The 12,010-nt window shown below is 40.1% G+C and overlaps 1 protein-coding gene across 2 annotated transcripts in view; it reads right to left on the bottom strand.

Annotated features, from left to right (window-relative positions):
* The window catches only part of LOC133396457 (partitioning defective 3 homolog), a 298,273-nt gene that overhangs the window by 205,558 nt on the left and 80,705 nt on the right, over positions 1-12,010 (bottom strand). For both annotated transcript variants that reach the window (XM_061666339.1, XM_061666340.1), the window contains exon 3: positions 5,653-5,827. In XM_061666339.1, coding sequence (XP_061522323.1) covers positions 5,653-5,827 — 175 coding nt within the window. The remainder of the gene's footprint in view (positions 1-5,652; positions 5,828-12,010) is intronic.

The following is a 12,010-nucleotide window of genomic DNA, read 5'->3' as shown; positions in this document are numbered from 1 at the left end:
CTTCACTACTTAACACTGCCAGCCATTTCAATAATTAGCTATAATAGGGCCAGGATGATATTATGACAGTATGAGTGTTTTTATGACCAGTAGTCCCAATGAACATGAACTGAACACCCACTCGTTAGCAGTTTTAAACCCCAGCCTGGGAACTGCCTTCTTGCTCCCCCAACAGGACTGAGTATGATTTAGTGTGTACACAGTTAATAGCCCCTGTGCTCACTAAGGCAGAAAGAAGATGGTGCTCAGGAGGTCTGAGGGGTTTAAAAGTGCTATCAGTGTTGTAATGACGAGGCAAGCTTTGAGAGATGATCAAGTCATGCAGACAGCCATATTGTAGCATGGATTCTAGCCTTTAGCCATTAACTTGAAACGACAGTTTATGTGTCAATGTCTATTCTTGTTACATGATTTTATGTAATACATACTAAAAAAGTGTGTCACAGCAGAAGTAAATATTAGATGGGGTCGGTGTGTGGGCTCGCATCTGCTGCGTGGGAGTGTCGGCCTGGATCCCTCGGTCTCCAGACACCTCTCATAACTCACACGCATGTGTGGCAATGTTGATTCACTAGCAGGTCTCCCCTAAACACACGCCTAAGGGAATTCATCACTTGGTGTGGGGTCACTCTCTCTTTGCAAAGTACAGCCCTTATGATTACGTTAGAGTCCTGCACTTTCCTCTCATTTGTACTCATTTATTTACATGGGTGATTGGCACTGAAGAGCCACCCTCACCACACACCAGTAAAACTGCCTGGCTCCCCGATTCTTTCCCCTCTTGTCCTGTCATATTTGCTACTTTCTCACAAGGTAAAGCACTGCTTTCCTAGTCCAAATACAGAGAAAATCCAACTCCTATGTAAATTTATTATTGTTGTCATAGTACTGTTGTTATGCTGTTGTTGTTTTTTTGTTCTATTTGCTCTGTTGTCCCCTCTCAATCATTGTTCTGTCCAACTGCATTTCCAATAAATATCCATCTCAAGACAAAGTGCAACAGAGGGTGTATATCCAACTCTCCTGTTGCATAGCAATACTGATAAGGCATAGAGACCCACCATACTGCATGACTAAGGTGCTGAAGTTAATTTATTAGTTTAATAAAACAAAACATGTATGTTGAATGGAAAGTAGGTTTAAGATTATTATCATTTGGGATCTGTTGTTTTGGTATTATTGTTGTTCAAGGAAATCAATGTATTAAAGGTAGAGGCCATATTTTACTACCGACAACAAACCACAATTTCTACATTCTTTGATAAAAGCTGCGGTATTGCTACTGCTTACAAAACAAAACAAAAACCTGTGTTTCTAAACAATGTCTCTCAGCAAACTTTGCTGAGACATTGGAGGAGCCTAATTATTATAAACCTCCATCAGATAGGACTAATCTGTAGATGCTGTACCTACGGTCCAAGATTTCACCTCCCTGATTCCCCTCATATCAAAAGAGAGAATGTACTGCATCACCAGCTCATTGGTGGAATGAGAGATTTAGAAGGTGGTTCTGGACCGCAGGGATAGATAAAGCAAGAAGGCAGATGACAGAGATAAGTATCACTAGCTGCTATCAGACCGAGCAACATGTGGTTCCAAAACCTAAACCTGGTAGCTTATCTATAATGGGCAATCAGTGCCTTTGGAAGTCACCCAAATCTACTGGGAGAGACTCAGATGGAACAGCAGTCCACATAATGACCCTAAATTAAAACTTTGACAAAAAATTTGAAACGGCTGCTTTTAAGATTGGGTCAGAGCATGTTTCTCTGGAATTAACGGAATTTCCATCCATCCATCCATGTTCTTATTAAATATAAATATATTTTGAGGCAGCATGTCTCAGGTGGTAGAGTGGTCACCTCCCAACCCAAAGCTTGAGAGTTTGATCCTCAGCTCCTGTGACCATGTGCAAGTATCCTTGAACAAGATACTGAACTCCCATTTCAAGCGCTTTGAGTACCTTGAAGGTAGAAAAGCGTAAAAACAGTAGTAAATGTTAGTTACCACAACATGTACACAAATGCCATGTCTTGTTGTTTTAACTGTATCTTAACAACTTTTATATGGCCATGGCCGGTGGCACCGAGCCTCTTTAGTAGCAGTTCACTAAGCCAAATTGGATTAGATAAAGGTCACCCTCTTTGAAAGGAACCTTATACACACAAACATGCACACACACACACACACACACACACACACACACACGCATCCAATCACCTTAATCACCATCCCCCAACTCTGTCAGGGCTGGAGAGTGGACTTACTTGAAAAATGCTCTGGATTATAAATATTCAAACATTTCATTAAAATTCTACACACCAAATCTAACCCAGTGCACAGTGCACATTGTTGGGATTGTAGGTGTGCCATTTTTATCAATTCACCAAATGAGTCAGTACTGGGTTTTGCCCAATGAGTTCCTGTGAAATATGCAGAGGGACCTCAGTTTATGACTCGCTGTGACACCCACGTAGCCCGATTTTGCATGGAAGTCCGAACACATACCATCTCTATCATGAACTGTTGCTAATGCAGCAGTAAAATCATGATTACAGTAAATACGTTTATGAAAAACACTTCAATGCCATCAATATAAAATAATATAATTAAAATCAACAAAAAACAATTCCACACCTTTACTCCTGTGGTTGGCTTGCACACTGTAAGGGGCGCAAAGTAGTTCATTTGTAATTATGAACCACTGAAGGTCAAAATCAGCCAGTGTATGGATTTCATCTGCATAAACTAGGTGGGGCTAAGAGGGAGAATGCAGTGATCACAACTCCACAGAAATATTTCATTAACCTTTGTAAATAGCATTTGAGATATTCGTATGTCATTGACATGTATATACTGTGACAAACTTGCAACGTGCCTGGTATAGTTGTGTGGCAAGCCAAAGAACAATGCATTTACGCTTAGTGTGATATAATAGCTCAGAATAAACACCATTGATAGAATAATAGACAATTATTTCTGAATTCTAAAAGATTAGAATGCTGGCGCGAGCAGAGGAAAAAGCCATATAATTGCAGGGGATATTATATTCATTATTGCAATTCAGATCTTATCTCCAATCCAGATAAGGGTCTGACCAGCACAGCACGTTTGCACGGATATCTACAAATGGGCCCCAATGTGTTGGAAAGATAAAACACGGAAAGCAATATTTGGGAGGAGTCAATGGGGAAATCAATCAATCTGGCTCCAAAAGATGATTATAAACAGCCTCAGCGCATCACTACCAGGGGTGGCATCGTACTTTGATTTCTGATATGCAATTTCACTGCCAGTTGTTTGCTCGTCTACATCTCTGGAGTAAGATTGTTTGTTTCTTTGTTGTTTCTGTGCACAACTGTGTCTGTTACTCAACCATACTGTATCACTACACTACTACTAAAGTTGCTTTTCAACCATGGCATTCTCTTGCCATTAGAATCAGGGTTGTGCACTTTAAAAATTATAGAATGGGAAACAAAACCACACACCATTGAAGTTGAAATGAGGCTAATAAACACCTATGGGAGAGAAAAATTAGTCTGTATGACTGTGTCAAAAGCTAAAATATGGTAAATGGACTGCACTTATATAGCGCTTCATCTACCCCCCTACAGTGCCCAAAGCGCTTTACAAAGCCTCACAGTCACCCACTCACACACACATTCATACACCAATGGGCGACTGCGGCCATGCAAGCCGCTGCCAGGCCCACTGGGAGCAAATTAGTGTTCAGTGTCTTGCCCAAGGACACTTCCACAATGCGGATAGTCGTAGCCGGAATTTTGGTCACTGGACAACCCGCTCTACCAACTGAGCCACAGCCGCCCCAAATACATCCATCCATCCATCCATTTTCTGAGCCACTTGTCCTCACAAGGGTCGCGGACGTGCTGGAGCCTATCCCAGCTATCTTCGGGCAGGAGGCGGCGTTTTCAAGCTTGATATTCACAAACAAGCTGTGCCAGACCTCTCACGCCTTCCCATTGAAAAATTGATTTAACGTCTGTAGACGTCGATTGCAGTTAACAGTTGGATGCAGATGGTTGCCAGTGGAATAATATAGCTGTTACCTATTCATTTTCTGTACCGCTTATCCTAACTAGGGTCCCGGGCGTGCTGGAGCCTATGCCAGCTATCTTCGGGCAGGAGGCAGGGTACACCCTGAACTGGTTGCCAACCAATCGCAGGGCACACATAAACAAACAACCATTTGCACTCACATTCACACCTAAGGGCAATTTAGAGTCGTCAATTAACCTACCATGCATGTTTTTGGGATGTGGGAGGAAACCAGAGTTCCCGGCGAAAAGCCACGCAGGCACGGGGAGAACATGCAAACTCCACACAGGCGGGGCCGGGATTTGAACCCCGGTCCTCAGAACTGTGAGGCAGACCCTCTAACCAGTCGGCCACCGTGCCGCCGCCCCAAATACAGTAACATGATAATCAAAGTTTTTTTTTGTTTTACTATCAAATGATGCAATTTTGCAGTGATCAGCAGTGATCTACATCATCCATATACTGTAGTATCATCTTGGCGCACTTGGAACCCCACCACAAGGGGGGAAAAAATTAACCCTTTGATTGGTGGATATGGGACTTTTGAAGAAGTAACCAAGTAAAAAGACATGCTGAGAAGTAAATACAGTAGTTGATTTGGACCAAGACGGACAGAAAACAACAAACAAACATGGTTTTCATACTATCAAAGGGCCACGCACTAATCTTGGGAAAAGTTTTCATTACTCTTTACTGCAGACAGGTTGTGAGACTCTGGAATGAACTTTAACAATAGCGCAGGTCAGAAGAGTTCACTCGTCCGTGTGTTTGAGTCATTTCGTCTCTGTGAGTTCTGGTCATGGATGAGCTTTGAAGTTCAAGACAGGAGTGCATCAGCGTACTGGTTCCACTTCATGGAACGTCAACGTGTGCATGAGTAGCCTCTGTGTCGATGACTTGGGGGCGGCATTTCGGGCTTTTGTACATGTGTGCCTGTTGGTCACGTGCGCTCTGACTAAACACCACGACTGTGTCTCAGTTCCATTTCTCTATCTGGGTTTTTGCTTGTCAGTCAGTCAGAAAATCAGCATTCCCTATATGCATTGCATAGTCTTGACAGACAGTTGGCTCAACATAGTATACCTGCAGAATGTCACGTCTAACAATTGATTCCCCCTCCCACCTACGTCTAATGACTGTTAGATGGAAGGTTTTGTGAAGTTTGGATTTGAAGAAAAACATTTTTCATTTTGGTTATGAGCTGACAATCTGACAGCCAGATTGATTCAAAGCAATCAAAGATTTGTTCGTTTACTATACTTCACCGCAACAACCACATAAGTCTTTCCTCTCTTCTTTCCTTGAAACTTTTTGTTTTAATTTTAATATTTGAAATACTGTATATATATGTATATATTTTCATCTATAAGGTGTCAGCTCATTTTGTTTGCTGATATTTACCTGCCATCGCACTAATACTACCCACAGATAAAATAGGTTACCCAATTCATTGATTAATATCATTGCTGCACTGACTTTGTCTCACATTGACAATCTAAACGTATACCCTTACGGTATTTAATACCAAAATTCAAGATCTCACAACTTCATAAGCTAATTGTGCTTGCAACATATTGTCATTGGACCCACTTGATCTCAAAGCAGATGGGGTGACCTCAATCTCGCTGTTGGCTTGGTAGGGCTGGAAGGCTGATGTTGAACTCAGCTCTCCGGTAAATGGCTCGGGACTCTGAGTGCCTGTGGAGCTGGCGCTTGTACCGTCGCCTCCATTGTGAGGATCCTGCTCTTCATAAACAGCCACCAACTGATGAGAGAAGATAAGTGATTTTTCTTTAGAAAAACAATTACAAAAAAGACATGATAACCTTGTATCAAAAGTATGAGTCTCCATTGTGTTTTTTCTCTCCCAATTTCTCTTTGTCTAATAATCTCAGAGAGTATAAAAACAAATGATTGTGTACAATTTTATCCAACTAACAAGTGTATATCAGCAGTATTATTTATTGTAGTCACATCAGCACATTTGGACAGCCATTTGTGAACACAGAACACTTGGGAGCACTCGGGAGCACAATCATTAGTGTCCTAAACCCCACTAAAAAAAACTGGTACATCATTAGCATTAGTTAATTTTAAGAGGGCAGAGTCCCCTGAAAAAAGCAATATTTACAGCTTAGTAAAATGACAACAATATCCTAAAACACTATATTATTCACAAAGCATGTATTTGTGCCAAAAATGATCTTCATTGACATACAGTAGGTCAATAAGTTTCAACATACCAGATACCAAACGATGCCCAACAGAGTATTGTTTTACAACAACAGGGATTTGTTTTATGACACGTAATTGAGAACAACATACTGCAGTTAGGTATCTAACTTTCTGGAGCAAAGTTACTTGAGTAGCGTGGGAGGAAGCATTTTAAACCCAAGATGATATATCAACTGCCAATTCAACACAAATTGAAAATCTGATAGCAGAACAAGAGAACCACATAAACTGACGTAGTCCTTCTTTACATTTAATATAATACTTTAAAAAAATTTAATTAAAAACACTTCTGCTATGCATAATATTTGTATGCACTTTTCACTTAACATGTCTTTTTATTATATAAGATAATCCAAATAATATGTCCTCTCCGCTTTGAATGTATGACCACACAGAGTGTTCAGTGCAGCATGTACTGTATAGAGGGAAGGCGCCATGTTCGTCGAATGTGCTGCAGCATGAGCAAAGTGTTTCTGCAGGTGCAGGGACGTTATTAGCAGTTATATTATGCAAATACAGTGTTTTACCCTTTAAACTGATTGCAGGCAGAAATGGAAAAAAATAGAAAATAATATCAATATCCACTGAAAATCCCAACCTCTGAATATGGTTGGTGCCTTATGTGTAAGGGCCATCCTCTGCATGTTCATTAATGTGCTCTTTGCATCACCCCAACACAAGGGAAATTACATACAGTACAAGCAACTTGAGAAGCACTCTTTTTTATTAAATTTTGAGGGAACGAGTGTGAGGGGGGTAGGGCATTTGTGCATGTGCACACCTCTGGGACTTTGCACGTGATTTTTCATTGATGTAAATGACAAGAGCGTCTCATCCTGGCTTTGCACAATTAAAGCAGGGTTCAATTCTTCCCTGAGCGGTCTCTTTCTATGCATACCAATATTTGTGTGAGATGTTGTCTACCATTGAATCACCCTCTCCACCGTAATCATGCTGTATTTCCATCGTGAAATTGCATTTGAATGGTTGTGAGGGTTGATGGCAATTTCGCTCAGTGTACCAAAGAAACAATCAGAAAGGCTCTAAAGGGCACTTTGTTGAAAGTGTACTTATCAGAACATGTGTGAATGTTCAACGCTGTACATTTGTTTAAACATAACAGCAGTGAAATTTTCTGGATTGTTGTGAGTTATAGATGTTAGACCAAAAAAGGAAACAATGTATCAGGGGCAGGGAAAAAAGTCTTAATCAGACTAGAAAATAGCAATCACCAATCCTATCTCTATGATAATGACAGGGACAGCTGTGTGAAGATGTTAAGGCAACACCAAAAACAGAGAGAGAGAGAGGTATACCCCAGAGGTATTTTCACTGTCCAAGTGATGAGCCAATGAATAATTAGTGACAAAGTAATCAGGCCTCCTATTCATACGTTCCAGGGAGTATTTAGCAACTCAATGAGTTCTCTGCCTGCCAGCTGTCCATTTAAAAATGTGATAAAGACTGTTGACATTGTGTATGTGAAATTTACTTTTTAATACATTCTGAATGTGCTTGCTTTTACTTTACAAAGTGTGGTCAGTTGTCATACACTTCATACAAAATTAAGGATCAAATGTACTGCGACATACTTGATCAAATGGGTCTGCACTTAACTGCATTAGAATCAGAATCATCTTTATTTGCCAAGTATGTCAAAAACACACAAGGAATTTGTCTCCAATAGTTGGAGCTGCTCTAGTACGACAACAGACAGTCAATTGACAGAGAATACTTTTGAGAGATCAAGACATAAAAAAAACACAGTCACTGAGCAATAGGTTACCAGTAATGTGGTGATGCTGGTACATTTTTTAAAAATTATTATTATTTTTGACAATTGTGCAAAAAGATGCATTTGGGATCATTCTTAACAACACTTCTGCAACCTACAATCATAGTAGTAAACATAAGGTTGAATCAATGTTGAATTAATAAATCTCTGACAGTCTCAAATATGAGGATTATTATCTCCCCCACGTTGAAAAAGTGCACGGCAAGAAGTTATGTTTTATCTAATTACTGTCGAGTTGGTTGTTTGGTTAATTAGCAGTATTGTGCAAAAGTCATTTGAAAAAATACAAAAAATAATAAATAAATAAACATTGTTGAGGACTCATATATGGACCAAGGAAGAACTTGTGACATTTTGGTGAAAATCTGGGAAAAAAAGTGTAGCTTTTCAGTGATTACAGTCAACTTGCATTGGGGCCAAGTGGCACACTGAGCCAGCAGAACCAGCAGATGAACATCAATTAGCAAAAAGCTTGCACATTACAAAGTGTGTGCCAGTTGGCATGAGTTAATACCACTTACAGGACTGGAGTGGAATAGTATCACCTGGCATATAATAATTTTTACATTTCGTCAAATAGGTTTATGATTGTTTAGCCTTTCAGGATGTCTATCCTCTAATGATTTCCATTTAAGTTGTAGTTGTATTTTTTTAATGACGTCTTATTGTATCTTATTACACTGTGCAAGTGTACCAATCACAAGTCTGGTGTTGTATCAGATGATACTTTTACTTATACGTGTTTGCAAGCGTAAGGCCATGGTGGTGCATTAGTGGCAATTGGAAAATACTGGATCTTAAATGCTTAACCTACACTATTATCATTAGTCTCCATCTGCGTATAATTTTTGGGGACATTTTAGTTCCTGTTCCATGTATCTCAAAAATCATCTTTTCTTGCGTCAACCCAACTACTTTCAATGGAGTCTTGCTGAGCCTTGGAGAAAAGGGAACGGCTGGCCAGAGGGAAAAGTGAAGCTCTTCTTGCTGTTGATGGGATAACACTCATGCAGCTTCCTGATGAAAGTATTTTCATCATGAAAAAAAAATAAATAAATAAATAAATAAAATAAAATATTTTTTTAAATATTTTCCCTCTCTTTGAGAATTGGTCACAGACAGTTTTGAAATTAGACAATTTCACATTTCAGTTGGGCATTTATGTTTTTTTTTTCTCTGCTCGCCTGCAGTACAGAAAGTGCTATTTTAGATTATTGTTTTTTCAGAAGGAGGCAAACATTTTGTTCCACACACTAATGGGAAGCAGTGCAGCTAATTGTCAAGAAGCATGACGGCAGCAACTTTTCCAAGCAGAGGCAGGGAACTAGGGAGGGACAATTAGTAAGTATGAGTAACAAGAAGACATATTATAACACCGCCCCCCACCGACACCCATATACAGTACATGCTTTGTTCTTTTTCCTTGTAAATAAATATATGTTGTATTGTTTTGATTTAGATTTTCACAAGATGTAAAAGGTACCAAAATAAGAATTGTCTTCTACAATATTCAGTTGGGCTCCCAACTACGGTGGTATGGGTAAGAAAAGCAACCTGGACAGACTCGAGTCCATTGAATGGAACACAAAATCAATATCATCATCAGCATCTTGTACTAATTACATAGCAGACGTATGTCTTACCATCACGCCTGCAAACTCCAGAGTGGAAACGCTAGCCGGATTGTGGTTTATAATTCCAATCAGGTAGCAAAACCCATTCAAACTAATTTGGGTCAACTAGCTACCACAACAACTGCCAGTTAGCCACTATTGCACTGGCGGGAGACGATAAAGTTCAAGGATCGAGACAAGGCAGAAGACATTTTTTGCAGCTTACAGGTGGTACTTGGAATCCAACATTTCCAATCCTATCACAGTCAGAGCAGGAAGATGGGGAAGAGGGGGGAAAAAAGAATGTCAGGGATGCCTTTCATGTTGGTCCTGTTTGATCTGCTTCCCACTTTTGGCAGCAAAGAAGGGACAAGCATGAGATGGGAAGCAGCTGAGAAGGAGACGGGGAGCTGTTCTGACAACCTCTGCTTCCATTGCGTCTTCTCTTGCCTCGCTAGCCTTGCTTCTTCACCAAAGGCACCCCGCCACCTCCAAAAATCTCTGATCTCCCACACAGTGCAGGCATTAGGATTGGCAACGTTACAAAACAGTTGTTCCAAGTGCTCGCCAAGTGGCGTCATGAAAAAGCAAGACAACTGAGGTTATTAGAAGTCACGGGCAGAGCTGCCAGTGACACAGGAGACATGTAATACCTGCACTGTGATGCGACGAAGCTTTATCCATATCCCAGATGACAGCTTTTTTTTTTTTTTTCCCAAAGGCAAGTGGAAAGGACGGCTGACATAAATCACGCTGCAAGAAACTTGTCCTCTCATTTAGAAGATAATGAAAACTGTTTTTGGAACCTAAAATGCAAATATTTGAAAGTGAGGACATTCATGTTCACTGTTCAGTATAGGCATGAGCGAGCACGTGAAGCGTTTCAAAATGACATTTTCACAAGATTATTGTCCAATAATGTGCGCTAACTTTTCATCTAAAGCCACATTGCCACCCAGCCTTTTCAGCTTTGGCTTGCATTTCCATCACACAGTACATGGGCAGGATGTAAAAAGACTCTTGCACACAAATTCCTTACACGCTATTATGGTAAGTGTTGTGTTGTGTGCATGTGTGCGTGCGTCAGAGAGTGTGACGTTTGAAATCCCAAATTCATTGGCCAGACTTTTTTTTTGTTGAAATCAGTTCATGCATTTGCCGTGCATCTAATTACAGCATGTTATTGTGCGTAATGTGTGAATGTACACTACGGACAAAGCACTGTCCCATTTCGGTGAGTTGGCCGAATGAATCTCTGTTGTATTCTTACACCTCAGATGCGGCAATTTCCCAGTAATTGTAAGTGACTATACATAGCATGACATTGTACCAGCAATACACAATCAAAAAAGAAGAGAGGATGAAGAAGAGCACACTTCAGCAAACATATGGCAAACATTGGTGGCAATCAGTATTTTAAGGGTGTTATGAGACAAATCTGTGTAGAGGATAAGGTACTTTTAGTATTATTTTCCTTCCATTCCATTGTCACAAGTTTCCTGTCAACCAATCAAGAGAAAACAGTTCCTTTTCTAGCTCCAGCCTTGAGGTACCATATCACTGCCTTTAGTTCCCCTGCTAAAAAGTATTACAGCAGGAATAATTAATTGGGTGTCTGTGTATGATTTAACAAAGGTCAAGAGAAATGTTGTATTGAACTTCACAGTTTCGGTTTTTAGGCAGTACTGTGATGATTGATGAATGTCTAAATATGTTTGTAATTAAATGTGGATTAAGGTTGGAGAAAATACTGCACTTAAAACGACAAAGAAAAAAGAAATACAGAGAGGCACATACTGTAGAACACACAAACAGCCCAGGTTTCATCTCCCATATCAATCATTTTTCATTATTTTATTACAAGGGTGTCAGGGGCACAAAGTTATTACGAGTACAGTAAAGGTAGAAACTGTAAATCATTCCAACAGAAACTCCAAGGGCTCAAAATTTGTTGAGTGATGGCTATGATCTGCCATCCCTCAACTGCACTCTATCCAAGCATTGACCACTCGCACAGACTGACCACCAATGTGGGTCCTTCAAGAATTCAGTTTTTATTCATGTGTTTGATTGTTGTGACCTGGCACAATTCTCCGCTGTAATGTCAACATCAGAGAAACATCAGAGTGGACACATCATCATCCTCTTCCTAGGCTGTGGTATTATCACCTTTTTAATATTTCATGCTTTCCTTCAATCTTTTATTCCTCACACATGCAAGTTGGAGCAAACCAGCAAAGTGCTTAGTCCTGTATTTTCCCTGCTCATTAAGGCCATCAAATATTCAGAGAATAAGTGTCGAGCA

The sequence above is a fragment of the Phycodurus eques genome, chromosome 21, assembly GCF_024500275.1.
Source record: "Phycodurus eques isolate BA_2022a chromosome 21, UOR_Pequ_1.1, whole genome shotgun sequence".
Classification (NCBI taxonomy): domain Eukaryota; kingdom Metazoa; phylum Chordata; class Actinopteri; order Syngnathiformes; family Syngnathidae; genus Phycodurus; species Phycodurus eques.
The sequence above is the reverse complement of the archived record's forward strand: the minus strand, read 5'-3'. Positions and strand labels throughout refer to the sequence as shown.